The sequence below is a fragment of the Engystomops pustulosus genome, chromosome 3 (genome assembly GCF_040894005.1).
Source record: "Engystomops pustulosus chromosome 3, aEngPut4.maternal, whole genome shotgun sequence".
In the NCBI taxonomy this organism is placed as follows: Eukaryota; Metazoa; Chordata; class Amphibia; order Anura; family Leptodactylidae; genus Engystomops; species Engystomops pustulosus.
The window spans coordinates 6,429,030-6,451,359 of NC_092413.1; the positions used below are offsets into that span (position 1 = coordinate 6,429,030).

The following is a 22,330-nucleotide window of genomic DNA, read 5'->3' on the forward strand; positions in this document are numbered from 1 at the left end:
AACCCTTTCATGATTGAACATAAAGACTAAGCCATACACGTCAATCTCTTAGTCAAGATCTTCTACCGTTTAATAATCAAAATGCATAATATATATCAGACAGAAGAGTCATCAAAGGGGTGTGAATAGTATACTGCAAAGCTATTGGTCATCAGCTCATTCTGGGAAAAAAGTGAATTAATTGTGCTCAGTTCTCAGAGACCTTGTACACAGATATTGTTTATACTAGTTTGCTGAGAAGGAGATGATAAGTGGCTCCAGAATCATATTATTATCAAGGACAGACTGGCTTCTCATTACATGTCAAAGGGTATTAGCTGACAGACAGGCAAACATGTTACATAAAATGAAGTTTGAATCATGACATTAACTTGACAATGGTCAGGGAACATGGCCGCTGTATCTAAGATGGCGGACAGTAGTCAAGATGGCGTCCGAAACAAGTGCGACCTCCTTAACATACACCATGAGCCTGAGAGAAGTCTCTGCTGCTCCTCATCCCCTCACACGTTACACAAATCCCTCGTCTCCACAGAATATTCCCTCAGCTTCTCCTCATTTCTATCACATTTCTGGGGGTTTGAGGGGATTTCCATCTTCTTTCAGTTTCGGTTCCTACCAGATCAGCGACTCATCCAGGATGGAGAGAAACAGGGACAAGATGGCGAAGATGATCTGTGACCTCACCCTAGAGATCCTCTACCAGGTCACAGGAGAGGTGAGAGGTCACATCCTTCTTATCTGCACTCAGTGACCCCAATATCTCCCAGTCTTCTAGAAATGTCCCAGAATGCACAGCTCTGATGTCACATGACCTCATTCTTATCCCCGTGTCCCATCTGTGTCTCCATAATCAGGATTACACAGTAATGAAGACGACTTGTAGACCTCAACATGAGAACATCAATAAGCAGAAGATCCTAGAACTTACCTCCAGGATCACTGAGCTGCTGAGCGGAGAGGTGAGCGCTGCCGGGAATGCTGGGACATTATATAATAACACAAGGGAGGGGTCCGGGTGATGACTGTGTCATTGTGGGTGTCAGGTTCCTATAAGATGTCAGGATGTGGCTGTCTATTTCTCCATGGAGGAGTGGGAGTATGTAGAAGGACACAAGGACCTGTAGAAGGAGGTCATGATGGAGGACCACCAGCCCCTCACATCACCAGGTAATAGATTATATCCACACGTCTGATCATTATCTGTCAGTACAGAATGAATTCAGTCTCTGGATGTTTCCTACAGATCTATACAATGAGGAGATATCAGCGGAGAGATGTCCCCGTCCTCTTCTTCCACAGGTTTGTCCAGAAGAAGATCCCATGGAGGATCAGGTAGATATAATCCTGTAGGATCTGTAGACGGTTGTGGAGATGATCCCTATAATCTGTGGATGGGATGTGTGAGTCTTTTATCCAATGGTAGTGAATGTGTAATGATATGTCAGGGGTATAGCTGAGGAGAGATGTGGTCGGGATCTCCTCAGATTGGTCTCCGAAGACCATAAATTAGGTTTCCTCTTGTCATTAATGGAATCCAGCAAAAAATCAGGAGGAGGCCATGCACCAGGAGATGTGGTGAGGTGATTCCTCCTCCGCTTCCTGCTCTCTCCATGTGACTTCTCTGGTAATGATGACATTTACAATGTGTGAGATGTTGTCTGGATCTCCTCAGAATGGACCTCAGGGCGGCCAATGCCCATAAATGTCTATAAAGTCCATGTAGAGTCATGTAGTCACTTGTGTAGGACATTCATAAGCTCCATCATCATCATCTGCAGCTCAGGTAACTACAGGATGTGTCTCAAATGGTCAATGCAATGTCAATATTACATCCCATATTTGTGCTTCAATATTTTTACTCAGGATAAAGATCTGGAAGCATCGACTACAACGATAAAAGAAGAAGAGACAGATGTGAGCGGTGATGAGGAGTGTAAGGAGGACGTCCCTACAGATAACCCCCCAGGTGAGTGACCACCACTACATGAGGACTCGTTCACACGGCCATAATGTGGACATAACATCCCGACAATGTTATGGCTGCAAATCCCGTCCTGACTGCAGCAAAGGGAATATACAGGGGGCAGTAATATAATAATCATCACTTACCCCCCCCCGACGCCGGAACTGGGGGCAATAAAATATTTATTCAGAACCGTCTGTCCACAATCCTTAAAACTTGGAAAATGCCAATTGTTAAATTTAGCCACATTTTTTCTTAAGTGTATGGAAACTCCTTTCGGAAAAGGCATTGGGGCACATTTACTTACCTGTCCCGATCCCCGATGTGCGTTGTCCGACGAGGATTCGGGTCTGCCGCGATTCACTAAGATCGTGCGTCCAATTTCCTGCATCCGTCGCTTCCGTGCCGAGGTCCGTCGGAGTTCACCATCTTTTTCCTGGTGCATGTGAGTACTTGGGCGTCCGTCACAATTTCCTTTTTAAATTCTGCGGTTTGTCCGTATCAGTCGGGTTGTCCGAAGGCACCCCCCCCCCCATTTGTGTCGGATGCAAGCCGGCGCCGTTGCGACACAGTCCGAACGCGTGCGGCGAAAACCCGGGGCAATTCGGCGCAAAAAGGAAATATTCGGGAAACCTGACAGGTCCGTTAGTAAATGTGCCCCATTGTATTATATGTGATTCTAATCCGTGTTATACTTGGCAGATGTTGGTATCGGGAGCTCGGAGGGAGAACTCATTTCTTTAAATCTTAAAATAGAGGATTGTGATATGAAACAAGAACCACACGAAGAGCCTAAACCTCCCCCCGATGTGCCTCCAGCCCTTGATAGAACAGATCTGTCGTCCTATCCGACACAAGTCCAGTCTTCAGACCCGTCACAAAGTCTTCAGCGAGATAAAACTCACAATCCGCCAAAGAAATTTCTATGTCTAGAATGTAACAAATGTTTTACTTCAAAATCATCACTAAATTTACATAAAAAAATTCACACAGGAGAGAAGCCGTTTCAATGTTCAGAATGTGGAAAAAGTTTTAAAAGGAAAGGACATCTTGATCTACATAAAAAAATGCACACGGGAGAGAAGCCATACCCCTGTCCAGAATGCGGGAAAGCATTTAAAAGGAAGCCAGATCTTGTTATCCATCAGAGAACTCACGCCGCGGAGAAGCCACATACATGTTCAGAATGTGGGAAATCTTTTAAAGTGGCATCATATCTTGCTAGACATAAAGCAGTTCACAACGGCGAAAAGCCATTTCAATGTTCAGAATGTGGAAAAGGTTTTAAAAAGAAAACACATCTTGTTACTCATCTGAGAACTCACACAGAGGAGAAGCCATTTTCATGTCCAGAATGTGGGAAATGTTTCAAAATTCAAGCACACCTCACGAAACATAAAATAATTCACACAGGAGAGAAGCCATTTCAATGTTCACAATGTGGAGAAAGTTTTAAAATGAAAAAACTTCTGCAAATACATCAGAAAATTCATACAGGGGAACAGCCGTTCTCCTGTTCAGAATGTGAGAAAGTTTTCATCCAAAAGTGGGAACTTATTCGACATCAGAGAACTCACACAGGAGAGAAGCCGTTTAATTGTTCGGAATGTGGAAAAGGTTTTAGATGCAGAACAGTTCTTATTAACCATCAGAGAACTCACACAGGGGAGAAGCCGTTTTCATGTCCAGAATGTGGGAAATGTTATAGAGTGAAATCAAATCTTCTTAGACATATAAGAATTCACACAGGGGAGAAGCCATTTCCATGTCCAGAATGTGGGAAATGTTATAGAGTGAAATCGCTCCTTGTTAGACATATAAGAATTCACACAGGGGAGAAGCCGTTTTCATGTCCAGAATGTGGGAAATGTTTTATAGAGAAAGCAGATCTTGTTAGACATATAAGAATTCACACAGGGAAGAAATCCTAACTTTTATGTTCAGAATTTTAAAAAATGTTTTAACCGGAAATTGTTTTTCAGTTGAAAATTTAAATAAAAATGCAGTTATTTTGTGGTGCTCGTCCTGTGGTGGTGATGATCAGGATCTCCCATTTATTGATATGTGTTTCCTTATTCAGATTATTGTGGAGTAAGAGAGAGAATGAGAAACTCCGCACTAAACTATTTCTTCTTTTCATTTCTTTACTTGCTCGTATCGGAAAAAGATATTTCTGACAAAACCTGGACTCCAGCAGGTCCCTTCCATGAATCGTCACCGCGCCCAATTCACATCTCGTGAATTCTTGCTGTCCTAGCAGCAGAGCCCATCCAGCTCCTATTAGCCAGCCCTCCGACCACTGGTCTAGGGCTGAGGTATTCTCAAGTTCCCGACCACAGCTAACCAACCTGCCGCATTGCGTGTGCCTTCAGGAAGGACCACCTACAGCCTGTTACCTACGGCTTTTTTGGACTGTTTGCCTGAGACTGCCAAGTGTGATCCCCGGCCTGATGCTAACACCACAAGCCTCACCACCTGCCTGGGAATCCGTTACCACACAAACACTGGGAGGGCTCCAGGTGGGATAACTTGTGGCTTCCACCCCTGCGGAGAACCTCTTCCACCATTAGCTTCCTCTTCTGTCTTTGCTTCTTTGCTGATCTCTATTTCAGGATGGGGGACCCATCTTTCCTCTGGATCTGTCTACTGGCGGAGCTGCTTTAAATGACCCCAACATCACCCGCATTGCCAGCTTACAGCTCCCAGTCACCAATTACAGAGGGTGTCACCGCAAGCACTACAGTGCTCCCAGCTGGTTCAGGTCAGTCAAAGATTAACCTTCCACCTCCAGTTAGAGATCAAGAAGAATCTACAGCGGTCATCATCATGGGCTCCACAGTCCAAGAATCTGGCAGCAGATGACCCCATGGCTGTTGCTCAGAGAGACCCCTGCTTGCAGCTTCAGTCTCTACAGGAGCCTCAGACGAACCGGTTTCAGAGTATGACCCCCAGGCTGATGACCCTGCTGCAGCGTCTGTGGATGAACCTGCTGCCCCTGTTCCAGCACTAGATGCTGATGTTCCCTTGGTTGGCTGAAGTCCTCTTCCAGGTCCCTTGTTTTATAAACCAGAGACAATCCTAGACTTGAACCTGTTCACAAGCCTTAAACTCCTTAAACTTCTCCCACTTCACTAGTTGCGCCCATCTCTGTTGAATGGAAGGCATCTACTACCAGGATGAAGGATTGTAAACCAAGCGCACCTACATGCTGGTGAGTGTCCCTACTGGGAGGATCAGCTCATCTTTTAGCATCTTATGCCCTTGTTTTTTACGAAACGTTTTAAATATCATGCACATGAGCTATAGATGTCAATGGAGGCCAGAGCTCCTCAGGCTCATTTGCATATGTTCACCTTCATCTTCCTGGTGCATGTAAGTGCTTGATCTTGCGACACAATTTGTAAGTTAAATCCCGAGCTCAGTTCGAATCAGTCGGATCGTCCAACGGCCGCCCCCCTGATTTCTGTCGCAGGAAAGCAGAGAAGCCGCGCCACAATCCGATCGCATGCGACACAATCCCCAGTTGAATACCGATGAAAGTGCGGCCGCGGACCCGCCATCCTCCATAGTTCCTGGCTGATCGGTTAAGTTCCCGCTGATCTATGTTTTTGCGTCTATTTTTCATGAGCTGCAATCAAAGATTTAAAACTTTTTATATGGTCACGAAATTTTGAGACACAATAATGATGTTTTTAGTGTGCAAACCTACTTTTCCAGGCCGAGCCACGACCCATTTTTATACAGGTTCGGCAAAAAATGCCGAAAAATGGTATAAAACACGCGCAGCACCGCACCGTTCCGTAGCCGTGAGAAGACAGGACATGTCTTATCTTTTCTCTGAATATGGCGCCGTGTCCCATGTTTCGCTATGGAGAGGGCCGGGGGGCAGCGCTCTCCTCTTCTCCCGGGCACCGGTGTGTGCCTGCTGTGCTACGGTAAAGCGGGTACACGTCTGTGTGAGTGCAGCCTTAGGCCGTGTTCACACCATGTGTTTTCATTGCGTTTTGAAATGCATCAGGCAAAACACAGCACAAAACGCGTTAGTATTAATAACAGTATATTAAGAGGCATTTTCCCGTCATGACCCTGGTGGCAGGATTGTGTACTACACCCAGCTGCCTTTCTGGATCCCTGTAAAGCTGGGAGGGACGAGGCTCAGGGCGGTCTCAGCTGTGGTGCGCGATGTCCCGGAGCTGGATTTACAGCTGTTGCACAGTTGTCTCAGGGGAAATATACTGGCTGTGAACCCCTGATTATCTCGCCAGCGGTGGGACCCTGCTATCCGACAAGTGATCCTGGGACCCTGCTGTCCTTCCCGCAGTCCCTGGACCCTGGCACCTGCCAGTGATGAGCCCTGCTATGTGACTATCCTTCCAGCGGTCCTGGGGCCCTGCTATGTGACTATCCTTCTGGCGGTCCTGGGACCCTGATATGTGACTATCCTGCCAGCGGTCCTGAGACCCTTCTATGTGACTATCGTGCCAGCGGTCCTAGGACCCTGCTATGTGACTATCCTTCCGGCGGTCCTGGGACCCTGCTATGTGACTATCCTTCCGGCAGTCCTGGGACCCTGATATGTGACTATCCTTCTGGCGGTCCTGGGGCCCTGATATGTGACTATCCTTCCGGCGGTCCTGGGACCCTGCTATGTGACTATCCTTCCGGCGGTCCTGGGACCCTGCTATGTGACTATCCTTCCGGCGGTCCTGGGACCCTGCTATGTGACTATCCTGCCAGCGGTCTTGGGGCCCTGCTATGTGACTATCCTGCCAGCGGTCCTGGGGCCCTGCTATGTGACTATCCTTCCGGCGGTCATGGGACCCTGCTATGTGACTATCCTGCAAGCGGTCTTGGGGCCCTGCTATGAGACTATCCTGCAAGCGGTCCTGGGGCCCTGCTATGTGACTATCCTGCCAGCGGTCCTGGGACCTTGATATGTGACTATCCTTCCGGCGGTCATGGGGCCCCGCTATGTGACTATCCTTCCAGTTTGCCTCGTCATGTTGTTTGGGATTCCGTTCTGTTTTCTGGACACAAATAAATGAGTTTATTTTCTTTATAAACCCTCACGCGGTGTCCGGATGTATCATTACTGCGGACAACGTGCAGTTTGCCCCATTAATGTGCAGATGGCGCCGAATTATTGAAGACTTTGTGGGCGTCTAACAATTATGTTAGGACTTGTTATATAAGTGTGGCGTCTGGTGCGAATCCCCCCAAACACCCCTGGTGTGCACCAGGACCTTTGATGATGTCACCAGCACATGATGGGTCACATGTCTGGGAGGGCTCAGGCGCCACATGATTGTTGTGCTGCACAAGTGTGTAGTGTGCGGGGCACAGATATAACATGCGGGAGCACAGGAGGCGGAGTCATCGGACAAGGTGTCAGCGCCTCCTCCGGGATAGCGCCTCTGTATTACAGGAGTCACTGCCTCCCCCGGGATAGAGCCTCTGTATTACAGGAGTCACTGCCTCCCACGGGATAGAGCCTCTGTATTACAAGAGTCACTGCCTCCCCCTGGATAGAGCCTCTGTATTACAGGAGTCACCGCCTCCCCCGGGACAGCGCCTCTGTATTACAGGAGTCACCGCCTCTCCCCGGGATAGAGCCTCTGTATTACAGGAGTCACCGCCTCCCCCGGGATAGAGCCTCTGTATTACAGGAGTCACTGCCTCCCCCTGGATAGAGCCTCTGTATTACAGGAGTCACCGCCTCCCCCGGGATAGAGCCTCTGTATTACAGGAGTCACTGCCTCCCACGGGATAGAGCCTCTGTATTACAGGAGTCACTGCCTCCCCCGGGATAGAGCCTCTGTATTACAGGAGTCACTGCCTCCCCCGGGATAGAGCCTCTGTATTACAGGAGTCACTGCCTCCCCCGGGATAGAGCCTCTGTATTACAGGAGTCACTGCCTCCCCCGGGATAGAGCCTCTGTATTACAGGAGTCACTGCCTCCCACGGGATAGAGCCTCTGTATTACAGGAGTCACTGCCTCCCCCGGGATAGAGCCTCTGTATTACAGGAGTCACTGCCTCCCCCGGGACAGCGCCTCTGTATTACAGGAGTCACTGCCTCCCACGGGATAGAGCCTCTGTATTACAGGAGTCACTGCCTCCCCCGGGATAGAGCCTCTGTATTACAGGAGTCACTGCCTCCCCCGGGATAGAGCCTCTGTATTACAGGAGTCACTGCCTCCCCCGGGATAGAGCCTCTGTATTACAGGAGTCACCGCCTCCCCCGGGATAGAGCCTCTGTATTACAGGAGTCACTGCCTCCCACGGGATAGAGCCTCTGTATTACAGGAGTCACTGCCTCCCCCGGGATAGAGCCTCTGTATTACAGGAGTCACTGCCTCCCCCGGGATAGAGCCTCTGTATTACAGGAGTCACTGCCTCCCCCGGGATAGAGCCTCTGTATTACAGGAGTCACTGCCTCCCCCGGGATAGAGCCTCTGTATTACAGGAGTCACTGCCTCCCACGGGATAGAGCCTCTGTATTACAGGAGTCACTGCCTCCCCCAGGATAGAGCCTCTGTATTACAGGAGTCACTGCCTCCCCCGGGACAGCGCCTCTGTATTACAGGAGTCACTGCCTCCCACGGGATAGAGCCTCTGTATTACAGGAGTCACTGCCTCCCCCGGGATAGAGCCTCTGTATTACAGGAGTCACTGCCTCCCCCGGGATAGAGCCTCTGTATTACAGGAGTCACTGCCTCCCCCGGGATAGAGCCTCTGTATTACAGGAGTCACTGCCTCCCACGGGATAGAGCCTCTGTATTACAGGAGTCACTGCCTCCCCCGGGATAGAGCCTCTGTATTACAGGAGTCACTGCCTCCCACGGGATAGAGCCTCTGTATTACAGGAGTCACTGCCTCCCCCGGGATAGAGCCTCTGTATTACAGGAGTCACTGCCTCCCCCGGGACAGCGCCTCTGTATTACAGGAGTCACTGCCTCCCACGGGATAGAGCCTCTGTATTACAGGAGTCAGCGCCTCCCCCCGGGATAGAGCCTCTGTATTACAGGAGTCACTGCCTCCCCCGGGATAGAGCCTCTGTATTACAGGAGTCACTGCCTCCCCCGGGATAGAGCCTCTGTATTACAGGAGTCACTGCCTCCCCCGGGATAGAGCCTCTGTATTACAGGAGTCACTGCCTCCCCCGGGATAGAGCCTCTGTATTACAGGAGTCACTGCCTCCCACGGGATAGAGCCTCTGTATTACAGGAGTCACTGCCTCCCCCGGGATAGAGCCTCTGTATTACAGGAGTCACTGCCTCCCACGGGATAGAGCCTCTGTATTACAGGAGTCACTGCCTCCCCCGGGATAGAGCCTCTGTATTACAGGAGTCACTGCCTCCCCCGGGACAGCGCCTCTGTATTACAGGAGTCACTGCCTCCCACGGGATAGAGCCTCTGTATTACAGGAGTCACTGCCTCCCCCGGGATAGAGCCTCTGTATTACAGGAGTCACTGCCTCCCCCGGGATAGAGCCTCTGTATTACAGGAGTCAGTGCCTCCCCCCAGGATAGAGCCTCTGTATTAAAGGAGTCAGCGCCTCCCCCCAGGATAGAGCCTCTGTATTACAGGAGTCACTGCCTCCTCCGGGATAGAGCCTCTGTATTACAGGAGTCACTGCCTCCCCCCGGGATAGAGCCTCTGTATTACAGGAGTCAGCGCCTCCCCCCGGGATAGAGCCTTTGTATTACAGGAGTCACTGCCTCCCCCCGGGATAGAGCCTCTGTATTACAGGAGTCACTGCCTCCTCCAGGATAGAGCCTCTGTATTACAGGAGTCACTGCCTCCCCCCTGGATAGAGCCTCTGTATTACAGGAGTCACTGCCTCCTCCAGGATAGAGCCTCTGTATTACAGGAGTCACTGCCTCCCCCCTGGATAGAGCCTCTGTATTACAGGAGTCACTGCCTCCCCGGGGATAGAGCCTCTGTATTACAGGAGTCAGCGCCTCCCCCTGGGATCGAGCCTCTGTATTACAGGAGTCACTGCCTCCCCGAGGATAGAGCCTCTGTAATACAGGAGTCAGCGCCTCCCCCCGGGATAGCTCCTCTGTATTACAGGAGTCAGTGCCTCCCCCTGGGATCGAGCCTCTGTACTAAAGGAGTCACTGTCTCCCCCCGGGATAGAGCCTCTGTATTAGAGGAGTCACTGCTTCCCCCCAGGATAGATCCTCTGTATTACAGGAGTCACTGCCTCCCCGGGATAGAGCCTCTGTATTACAGGAGTCACTGCCTCCCCCTGGGATAGAGCCTCTGTATTACAGGAGTCACTGCCTCCCCCAGGGATAGAGCCTCTGTATTAGAGGAGTCACTGCTTCCCCCCAGGATAGATCCTCTGTATTACAGGAGTCACTGCCTCCCCCGGATAGAGCTTCTGTATTACAGGAGTCAGTGCCTCCCCCTGGGATCGAGCCTCTGTATTACAGAAGTCACTGCCTCCTCCCGGGATAGAGCCTCTGTATTACAGGAGTCACTGCCTCCCCCCAGGATAGAGCCTCTGTATTACAGGAGTCACTGCCTCCTCCCGGGATAGAGCCTCTGTATTACAGGAGTCACTGCCTCCCCCCGGGATAGAGCCTCTGTATTACAGGAGTCAGTGCCTCCCCCCGGGATAGAGCCTCTGTATTACAGGAGTCACTGCCTCCCCCGGGATAGAGCCTCTGTATTACAGGAGTCACCGCCTCCCCGGGGATAGAGCCTCTGTATTACAGGAGTCAGTGCCTCCCCCCGGGATAGAGCCTCTGTATTACAGGAGTCACTTCCTCCCCCCGGGATAGAACCTCTGTATTACAGGAGTCACTGCCTCCCCCGGGATAGAGCCTCTGTATTACAGGAGTCACTGCCTCCTCCCGGGATAGAGACTCTATATTACAGGAGTCACTGCCTCCCCCGGGATAGAGCCTCTGTATTACAGGAGTCACTGCCTCCCCCGGGATAGAGCCTCTGTATTACAGTAGTCACTGCCTCCCCCCGGGATAGAGCCTCTGTATTACAGGAGTCACCGCCTCCCCCCGGGATAGAGCCTCTGTATTACAGGAGTCACTGCCTCCCCCGGGATACAGCCTCTGTATTATAGGAGTCACTGCCTCCCCCTGGGATAGAGCCTCTGTATTACAGGAGTCACTGCCTCCCCCAGGATAGAGCCTCTGTATTACAGGAGTCACTGCCTCCCCCGGGATAGAGCCTCTGTATTACAGGAGTCACTGCCTCCCCCGGGATAGAGCCTCTGTATTACAGGAGTCACTGTCTCCCCCTGGGATAGAGCCTCTGTATTACAGGAGACAGTGCCAACCCGGGATAGAGCCTCTGTATTACAGGAGTCACTGCCTCCCCCGGGATAGAGCCTCTGTATTACAGGAGTCACTGCCTCCCCCCGGGATAGAGCCTCTGTATTACAGGAGTCACTGCCTCCCCCCCGGGATAGAGCCTCTGTATTACAGGAGTCACTGCCTCCCCCGGGATAGAGCCTCTGTATTACAGGAGTCACTGCCTCCCCCTGGGATAGAGCCTCTGTATTACAGGAGTCACTGCCTCCCCCCGGGATAGAGCCTCTGTATTACAGGAGTCACTGCCTCCCCCGGGATAGAGCCTCTGTATTACAGGAGTCACTGCCTCCCCCCGGGATAGAGCCTCTGTATTACAGGAGTCACTGCCTCCCCCGGGATAGAGCCTCTGTATTACAGGAGTCACTGCCTCCCCCTGGGATAGAGCCTCTGTATTACAGGAGTCACTGCCTCCCCCCGGGATAGAGCCTCTGTATTACAGGAGTCACTGCCTCCCCCGGGATAGAGCCTCTGTATTACAGGAGTCACTGCCTCCCCCCGGGATAGAGCCTCTGTATTACAGGAGTCACTGCCTCCCCCTGGGATAGAGCCTCTGTATTACAGGAGTCACTGCCTCCCCCGGGATAGAGCCTCTGTATTACAGGCAGGGCCGGATTAAGGTTGGTGGGGGCCCCTGGGCGCAAAATCTGGTGGAGGCCCCCACTGAATGTTCCATAGGTACACATACTCCTTCTCACAATCCCCCCAGTAACAGCCGCCAACCCACAGTAATACATCTATATTTACCTCAACCCCTACCAGCCATGCAGTTTCATGTAACATACCCCCCATTCCCCACTTGCCATGCTGTCCCTAATAAAACACATGTTTAGCTCCCCTGACATGACTTCAATCATCCTTTTTCCTTGTCAGGACCCTCACCTCCATACACCTGTATACAGACACCGCCAGCCCCGTCACCTCCATACACCTGTATACAGACACCGCCAGCCCCGTCACCTCCATACACCTGTATACAGACACCGCCAGCCCCGTCACCTCCATACACCTGTATACAGACACCGCCAGCCCCGTCACCTCCATACACCTGTATACAGACACCGCCAGCCCCGTCACCTCCATACACCTGTATACAGACACCGCCAGCCCCCTCACCTCCATACACCTGTATACAGACACCGCCAGCCCCGTCACCTCCATACACCTGTATACAGACACCGCCAGCCCCGTCACCTCCATACACCTGTATACAGACACCGCCAGCCCCGTCACCTCCATACACCTGTATACAGACACCGCCAGCCCCCTCACCTCCATACACCTGTATACAGACACCGCCAGCCCCGTCACCTCCATACACCTGTATACAGACACCGCCAGCCCCGTCACCTCCATACACCTGTATACAGACACCGCCAGCCCCGTCACCTCCATACACCTGTATACAGACACCGCCAGCCCCGTCACCTCCATACACCTGTATACAGACACCGCCAGCCCCGTCACCTCCATACACCTGTATACAGACACCGCCAGCCCCGTCACCTCCATACACCTGTATACAGACACCGCCAGCCCCGTCACCTCCATACACCTGTATACAGACACCGCCAGCCCCGTCACCTCCATACACCTGTATACAGACACCGCCAGCCCCGTCACCTCCATACACCTGTATACAGACACCGCCAGCCCCGTCACCTCCATACACCTGTATACAGACACCGCCAGCCCCGTCACCTCCATACACCTGTATACAGACACCGCCAGCCCCGTCACCTCCATACACCTGTATACAGACACCGCCAGCCCCGTCACCTCCATACACCTGTATACAGACACCGCCAGCCCCGTCACCTCCATACACCTGTATACAGACACCGCCAGCCCCGTCACCTCCATACACCTGTATACAGACACCGCCAGCCCCGTCACCTCCATACACCTGTATACAGACACCGCCAGCCCCGTCACCTCCATACACCTGTATACAGACACCGCCAGCCCCGTCACCTCCATACACCTGTATACAGACACCGCCAGCCCCGTCACCTCCATACACCTGTATACAGACACCGCCAGCCCCGTCACCTCCATACACCTGTATACAGACACCGCCAGCCCCGTCACCTCCATACACCTGAATACAGACACCGCCAGCCCCGTCACCTCCATACACCTGTATACAGACACCGCCAGCCCCGTCACCTCCATACACCTGTATACAGACACCGCCAGCCCCGTCACCTCCATACACCTGTATACAGACACCGCCAGCCCCGTCACCTCCATACACCTGTATACAGACACCGCCAGCCCCGTCACCTCCATACACCTGTATACAGACACCGCCAGCCCCGTCACCTCCATACACCTGTATACAGACACCGCCAGCCCCGTCACCTCCATACACCTGTATACAGACACCGCCAGCCCCGTCACCTCCATACACCTGTATACAGACACCGCCAGCCCCGTCACCTCCATACACCTGTATACAGACACCGCCAGCCCCGTCACCTCCATACACCTGTATACAGACACCGCCAGCCCCGTCACCTCCATACACCTGTATACAGACACCGCCAGCCCCGTCACCTCCATACACCTGAATACAGACACCGCCAGCCCCGTCACCTCCATACACCTGTATACAGACACCGCCAGCCCCGTCACCTCCATACACCTGTATACAGACACCGCCAGCCCCGTCACCTCCATACACCTGTATACAGACACCGCCAGCCCCGTCACCTCCATACACCTGTATACAGACACCGCCAGCCCCGTCACCTCCATACACCTGTATACAGACACCGCCAGCCCCGTCACCTCCATACACCTGTATACAGACACCGCCAGCCCCGTCACCTCCATACACCTGTATACAGACACCGCCAGCCCCGTCACCTCCATACACCTGTATACAGACACCGCCAGCCCCGTCACCTCCATACACCTGTATACAGACACCGCCAGCCCCGTCACCTCCATACACCTGTATACAGACACCGCCAGCCCCGTCACCTCCATACACCTGTATACAGACACCGCCAGCCCCGTCACCTCCATACACCTGTATACAGACACCGCCAGCCCCGTCACCTCCATACACCTGAATACAGACACCGCCAGCCCCGTCACCTCCATACACCTGTATACAGACACCGCCAGCCCCGTCACCTCCATACACCTGTATACAGACACCGCCAGCCCCCTCACCTCCATACACCTGTATACAGACACCGCCAGCCCCGTCACCTCCATACACCTGTATACAGACACCGCCAGCCCCGTCACCTCCATACACCTGTATACAGACACCGCCAGCCCCGTCACCTCCATACACCTGTATACAGACACCGCCAGCCCCGTCACCTCCATACACCTGTATACAGACACCGCCAGCCCCGTCACCTCCATACACCTGTATACAGACACCGCCAGCCCCGTCACCTCCATACACCTGTATACAGACACCGCCAGCCCCGTCACCTCCATACACCTGTATACAGACACCGCCAGCCCCCTCACCTTCATACACCTGTATACAGACACCGCCAGCCCCGTCACCTCCATACACCTGTATACAGACACCGCCAGCCCCGTCACCTCCATACACCTGTATACAGACACCGCCAGCCCCGTCACCTCCATACACCTGTATACAGACACCGCCAGCCCCGTCACCTCCATACACCTGTATACAGACACCGCCAGCCCCGTCACCTCCATACACCTGTATACAGACACCGCCAGCCCCGTCACCTCCATACACCTGTATACAGACACCGCCAGCCCCGTCACCTCCATACACCTGTATACAGACACCGCCAGCCCCGTCACCTCCATACACCTGTATACAGACACCGCCAGCCCCGTCACCTCCATACACCTGTATACAGACACCGCCAGCCCCGTCACCTCCATACACCTGTATACAGACACCGCCAGCCCCGTCACCTCCATACACCTGTATACAGACACCGCCAGCCCCGTCACCTCCATACACCTGTATACAGACACCGCCAGCCCCGTCACCTCCATACACCTGTATACAGACACCGCCAGCCCCGTCACCTCCATACACCTGTATACAGACACCGCCAGCCCCGTCACCTCCATACACCTGTATACAGACACCGCCAGCCCCGTCACCTCCATACACCTGTATACAGACACCGCCAGCACCGTCACCTCCATACACCTGTATACAGACACCGCCAGCCCCGTCACCTCCATACACCTGTATACAGACACCGCCAGCCCCGTCACCTCCATACACCTGTATACAGACACCGCCAGCCCCGTCACCTCCATACACCTGTATACAGACACCGCCAGCCCCCTCACCTCCATACACATGTATACAGACACTGCCAGCACCTCACCTCCATACACCTGTATACAGACACCGCCAGCCCCATCACCTCCATACACCGCCAGCCCCGTCACCTCCATACACCTGTATACAGACACCGCCAGCCCCGTCACCTCCATACACATGTATACAGTGTCTGTCACTTCTCTCCCATCCACGTGTAGTCAGAAGTTACAGCATCTTTGCTTCCTCCATTGAGAAGAGACTGTCCCGGGAAGCTCCGCCCCTTCCCGTGACATCACACCTTCCAGAAGACAGTGCGATGTAGAAGTATCTGCCTGCATTCTGGAGGTCTGTGCGCTGCCCTGTCCCTTTGAGCTGACTGTCGGTAGCTGGGAGCGATGTGCTGCAGCAGCTGCAGCACATCGCTCCAGCCAGAGACAGACAGCTCACAGCTGTCTTTCACTCGGGACTGGCTATCTGGGATGGGGGGGCACGGTGCACTGTGCAGCTTGCTGTGTTTGCTAGCTGCCTGTCTCTGCGTGACTGGGAGTGATGCTCTGCAGAACCACCGCTGCGCACCGCTCCCAGGGTCAGAGGGAGACCGCTCTCTGTGCAGGAGCATCAGCGGAGGCTGCGGAGCACATACGGGCAGCGGGGGGAAAAAAAATATGTCAGAGACCGTCACCCGGTGGGGGCCCCCTGGGGGGGCATGATGGTGGGGGCCCCGGGGCTCGAGCCCCGGGAGCCCCGCCTATAATCCGGCCCTGATTACAGGAGTCACTGCCTCCCCCGGGATAATGCCTCTGTATTACAGGAGTCACTGTCTCCTCCCGGGATAGAGCCTCTGTATTACAGGAGTCACTGCCTCCCCCCGGGATAGAGCCTCTGTATTACAGGAGTCACTGCCTCCCCCGGGATAGAGCCTCTGTATTACAGAAGTCACTGCCTCCCCCCGGGATAGAGCCTCTGTATTACAGGAGTCACTGCCTCCCCCCGGGATAGAGCCTCTGTATTACAGGAGTCACTGCCTCCCCCCCGGGATAGAGCCTCTGTATTACAGGAGTCACTGCCTCCCCCCCGGGATAGAGCCTCTGTATTACAGGAGTCACTGCCTCCCCCCCGGGATAGAGCCTCTGTATTACAGGAGTCACTGCCTCCCCCCGGGATAGAGCCTCTGTATTACAGGAGTCACTGCCTCCCCCCCGGGATAGAGCCTCTGTATTACAGGAGTCACTGCCTCCCCCCCGGGATAGAGCCTCTGTATTACAGGAGTCACTGCCTCCCCCCGGGATAGAGCCTCTGTATTACAGAAGTAACTGCCTCCCCCCGGGATAGAGCCTCTGTATTACAGGAGTCAGCGCCTCCCCCCGGGATAGAGCCTCTGTATTACAGGAGTCACTGCCTCCCCCGGGATAGAGCCTCTGTATTACAGTAGTCACTGCCTCCCCCCGGGATAGCGCCTCTGTATTACAGGAGTCAGCACCTCCCCCGGGATAGAGCCTCTGTATTACAGGAGTCACTGCCTCCCCCCCCGGGATAGAGCCTCTGTATTACAGGAGTCACTGCCTCCCCCCGGGATAGAGCCTCTGTATTACAGGAGTCACTGCCTCCCCCCCGGGATAGAGCCTCTGTATTACAGGAGTCACTGCCTCCTCCGGGATAGAGCCTCTGTATTACAGGAGTCCCTGCCTCCCCTCGGGATAGAGCCTCTGTATTACAGGAGTCACTGCCTCCCCCGGGATAGAGCCTCTGTATTACAGGAGTCAGCGCCTCCCCCCGGGATAGAGCCTCTGTATTACAGGAGTCACTGCCTCCCCCGGGATAGAGCCTCTGTATTACAGGAGTCACTGCCTCCCCCCGGGATAGAGCTTCTGTATTACAGGAGTCACTGCCTCCCCCGGGATAGAGCCTCTGTATTACAGGAGTCAGTGCCTCCCCCTGGGATAGAGCCTCTGTATTACAGGAGTCCCTGCCTCCCCTCGGGATAGAGCCTCTGTATTACAGGAGTCACTGCCTCCCCCGGGATAGAGCCTCTGCATTACAGAAGTCACTGCCTCCCCCCGGGATAGAGCCTCTGTATTACAGGAGTCAGCGCCTCCCCCCGGGATAGAGCCTCTGTATTACAGGAGTCACTGACTCCCCCGGGATAGAGCCTCTGTATTACAGGAGTCACTGCCTCCCCCGGGACAGCGCCTCTGTATTACAGGAGTCACTGCCTCCCCCGGGATAGAGCCTCTGTATTACAGGAGTCACTGCCTCCCCCAGGGATAGAGCCTCTGTATTACAGGAGTCACTGCCTCCCCCCTGGATAGAGCCTCTGTATTACAGGAGTCACTGCCTCCCCCCGGGATAGAGCTTCTGTATTACAGGAGTCACTGCCTCCCCCGGGATAGAGCCTCTGTATTACAGGAGTCAGTGCCTCCCCCTGGGATAGAGCCTCTGTATTACAGGAGTCACTGCCTCCCCCTGGGATAGAGCCTCTGTATTACAGGAGTCACTGCCTCCCCCGGGATAGAGCCTCTGTATTACAGGAGTCAGCGCCTCCCCCGGGATAGAGCCTCTGTATTACAGGAGTCACTGCCTCCCCCTGGGATAGAGCCTCTGTATTACAGGAGTCACTGCCTCCCCCGGGATAGAGCCTCTATATTACAGGAGTCACCGCCTCCCCCCAGGATAGAGCCTCTGTATTACAGTAGTCACTGCCTCCCCCCGAGATAGCGCCTCTGTATTACAGGAGTCAGCACCTCCCCCGGGATAGAGCCTCTGTATTACAGGAGTTACTGCCTCCCCCCGGCATAGAGCCTCTGTATTACAGGAGTCACTGCCTCTTCCCGGGATAGAGCCTCTGTATTACAGGAGTCACTGCCTCCCCCCGGGATAGAGCCTCTGTATTACAGGAGTCAGCACCTCCCCCGGGATAGAGCCTCTGTATTACAGGAGTCACTGCCTCCCCCATGGGATAGAGCCTCTGTATTACAGGAGTCACTGCCTCCCCCATGGGATAGAGCCTCTGTATTACAGGAGTATCCGCCTCCCCCCGGGATAGAGCCTCTGTATTACAGGAGTCACTGCCTCCCCCCGGGATAGAGCCTCTGTATTACAGAAGTCACTGCCTCCCCCCGGGATAGAGCCTCTGTATTACAGGAGTCAGCGCCTCCCCCCGGGATAGAGCTTCTGTATTACAGGAGTCACTGCCTCCCCCGGGATAGAGCCTCTGTATTACAGTAGTCACTGCCTCCCCCCGGGATAGCGCCTCTGTATTACAGGAGTCAGCACCTCCCCCGGGATAGAGCCTCTGTATTACAGGAGTCTCTGCCTCCCCCCCGGGATAGAGCCTCTGTATTACAGGAGTCACTGCCTCCCCCCGGGATAGAGCCTCTGTATTACAGGAGTCACTGCCTCCCCCCCGGGATAGAGCCTCTGTATTATAGGAGTCACTGCCTCCTCCGGGATAGAGCCTCTGTATTACAGGAGTCCCTGCCTCCCCTCGGGATAGAGCCTCTGTATTACAGGAGTCACTGCCTCCCCCTGGGATAGAGCCTCTGTATTACAGGAGTCAGCGCCTCCCCCCAGGATAGAGCCTCTGTATTACAGGAGTCACTGCCTCCCCCGGGATAGAGCCTCTGTATTACAGGAGTCACTGCCTCCCCCCGGGATAGAGCCTCTGTATTACAGGAGTTACTGCCTCCCCCCGGCATAGAGCCTCTGTATTACAGGAGTCACTGCCTCCTCCCGGGATAGAGCCTCTGTATTACAGGAGTCACTGCCTCTCCCTGGGATAGAGCCTCTGTATTACAGGAGTCACTGTCTCCCCCCGGGATAGAACCTCTGTATTACAGGAGTCACTGCTTCCCCCCAGGATAGAGCCTCTTTATTACAGGAGTCACTGCCTCCCCCCGGGATAGAGCTTCTGTATTACAGGAGTCACTGCCTCCCCCCGGGATAGAGCCTCTGTATTACAGGAGTCACCGCCTCCCCGGGGATAGAGCCTCTGTATTACAGGAGTCACTGCCTCCCCCCGGGATAGAGCTTCTGTATTACAGGAGTCACTGCCTCCCCCCGGGATAGAGCCTCTGTATTACAGGAGTCACTGCCTTCCCCCGGGATAAAGCCTCTGTATTACAGGAGTCCCTGCCTCCCCCCGGGATAGAGCCTCTGTATTACAGGAGTCACTGCCTCCCCCCAGGATAGAGCCTCTGTATTACAGGAGTCACTGCCTCCCCCGGGATAGAGCCTCTGTATTACAGGAGTCACTGCCTCCCCCGGGATAGAGCCTCTGTATTACAGGAGTCACCGCCTCCCCGGGGATAGAGCCTCTGTATTACAGGAGTCAGCGCCTCCCCCCGGGATAGAGCCTCTGTATTACAGGAGTCACTGCCTCCCCCCGGGATAGAGCCTCTGTATTACAGGAGTCACCGCCTCCCCGGGGATAGAGCCTCTGTATTACAGGAGTCACTGCCTCCCCCCAGGATAGAGCTTCTGTATTACAGGAGTCACTGCCTCCCCCCGGGATAGAGCCTCTGTATTACAGGAGTCACCGCCTCCCCGGGGATAGAGCCTCTGTATTACAGGAGTCAGCACCTCCCCCCGGGATAGAGCCTCTGTATTACAGGAGTCACTGCCTCCCCCCGGGATAGAGCCTCTGTATTACAGGAGTCACTGCCTCCCCCCGGGATAGAGCCTCTGTATTACAGGAGTCACTGCCTCCCCCCGGGATAGAGCCTCTGTATTACAGGAGTCACTGCCTCCCCCCGGGATAGAGCCTCTGTATTACAGGAGTCACTGCCTCCCCCAGGGATAGAGCCTCTGTATTACAGGAGTCACTGCCTCCTCCCGGGATAGAGCCTCTGTATTACAGGAGTCACTGCCTCCCCCCGGGATAGAGCCTCTGTATTACAGGAGTCAGCGCCTCCCCCGGGATAGAACCTCTGTATTACAGGAGTCACTGCCTCCCCCGGGATAGAGCCTCTGTATTACAGGAGTCACTGCCTCCCCCGGGGATAGAGCCTCTGTATTACAGGAGTCAGCGCCTCCCCCTGGGATAGAGCCTCTGTATTACAGGAGTCACTGACTCCCCCCGGGATAGAGCCTCTGTATTACAGGAGTCAGCGCCTCCCCCCGGGATAGAGCCTCTGTATTACAAGAGTCACTGCCTCCCTCCGGGATAGAGCCTCTGTATTACAGGAGTCACTGCTTCCCCCGGGATAGAGCCTCTGTATTACAGGAGTCACTTCCTTCCCCCGGGATAGAGCCTCTGTATTACAGGAGTATCCGCCTCCCCCCGGGATAGAGCCTCTGTATTACAGGAGTCACTGCGTCCTCCGGGATAGAACCTCTGTATTACAGGAGTCACTGCCTCCCCCGGGATAGAGCCTCTGTATTACAGGAGTCACTGCCTCCTCCCGGGATAGAGACTCTGTATTACAGGAGTCACTGCCTCCCCCCAGGATAGAGCCTCTGTATTACAGGAGTCACCGCCTCTCCCCGGGATAGAGCCTCTGTATTACAGGAGTCACTGTCTCCCCCCGGGATAGAGCCTCTGTATTACAGGAGACAGTGCCAACCCCGGGATAGAGCCTCTGTATTACAGGAGTCACCGCCTCCCCGGGGATAGAGCCTCTGTATTACAGGAGTCACTGCCTCCCCCGGGATAGAGCCTCTGTATTACAGGAGTCACAGCCTCCCCCCGGGATAGAGCCTCTGTATTACAGGAGTCACTGCCTCCCCCGGGATAGAGCCTCTGTATTACAGGAGTCACTGCCTCCCCCCGGGATAGAGCCTCTGCATTACAGGAGTCACTGCCTCCCCCGGGATAGAGCCTCTGTATTACAGGAGTCACTGCCTCCCCCCGGGATAGAGCCTCTGTATTACAGGAGTCACTGCCTCCCCCCGGGATAGTGCCTCTGTATTACAGGAGTCACCGCCTCCCCCCTGGGATAGAGCCTCTGTATTACAGGAGTCACTGCCTCCCCCGGGATAGAGCCTCTGTATTACAGGAGTCACTGCCTCCCACGGGATAGAGCCTCTGTATTACAGGAGTCACTGCCTCCCACGGGATAGCTCCCCTGTATTACAGGAGTCACTGCCTCCCCCCTGGATAGAGCCTCTGTATTACAGGAGTCACTGCCTCCCCCGGGATAGAGCCTCTGTATTACAGGAGTCACTGCCTCCCCTCGGGATAGAGCCTCTGTATTACAGGAGTCACTGCCTCCCCCCTGGGATAGAGCCTCTGTATTACAGGAGTCAGCACCTCCCCCGGGATAGAGCCTCTGTATTACAGGAGTCACTGCCTCCCCCCGGGATAGAGCCTCTGTATTACAGGAGTCACCGCCTCCCCCCTGGGATAGAGCCTCTGTATTACAGGAGTCAGCACCTCCCCCGGGATAGCGCCTCTGTATTACAGGAGTCACTGCCTCCCCCCCGAGATAGAGCCTCTGTATTACAGGAGTCACTGCCTCCCCCCGGGATAGAGCCTCTGTATTACAGGAGTCACTGCCTCCCCCCGGGATAGAGCCTCTTTATTACAGGAGTCACTGCCTCCCACGGGATAGCTCCCCTGTATTACAGGAGTCACTGCCTCCCCCCAGGGAACACTGGGTACGTCTGCTACATACTGTACACATCACACACACAGCTCTGCTACATACTGTACACATCGGCACAGCAGTGCCTGCAACACACTGAGCTCCGCCCACACCCAGCACCATGTGATCCCTGGGCTCCTCCCACACATGATCACAT

The 22,330-nt window shown here is 54.2% G+C and overlaps 2 protein-coding genes across 4 annotated transcripts in view; both read left to right on the plus strand.

The window, feature by feature from the left end:
- The window catches only part of LOC140120872 (uncharacterized), an 11,793-nt gene extending 7,813 nt beyond the window's left edge, over window positions 1-3,980 (plus strand). The window contains exons 1-5 of one of the 3 annotated variants that reach the window (XM_072139890.1): window positions 458-718; window positions 858-1,170; window positions 1,247-1,335; window positions 1,867-1,969; window positions 2,669-3,980. In XM_072139890.1, coding sequence (XP_071995991.1) covers window positions 1,137-1,170; window positions 1,247-1,335; window positions 1,867-1,969; window positions 2,669-3,897 — 1,455 coding nt within the window. In that variant the 5' untranslated portion in view covers window positions 458-718; window positions 858-1,136 and the 3' untranslated portion in view covers window positions 3,898-3,980. Of the gene's footprint in view, window positions 1-457; window positions 719-857; window positions 1,171-1,246; window positions 1,336-1,866; window positions 1,970-2,668 lie in introns of those variants that run through there. The other 2 variants (XM_072139891.1, XM_072139892.1) reach the window with 2 other exon arrangements.
- The window catches only part of LOC140120790 (uncharacterized), a 159,378-nt gene that overhangs the window by 79,980 nt on the left and 57,068 nt on the right, over window positions 1-22,330 (plus strand).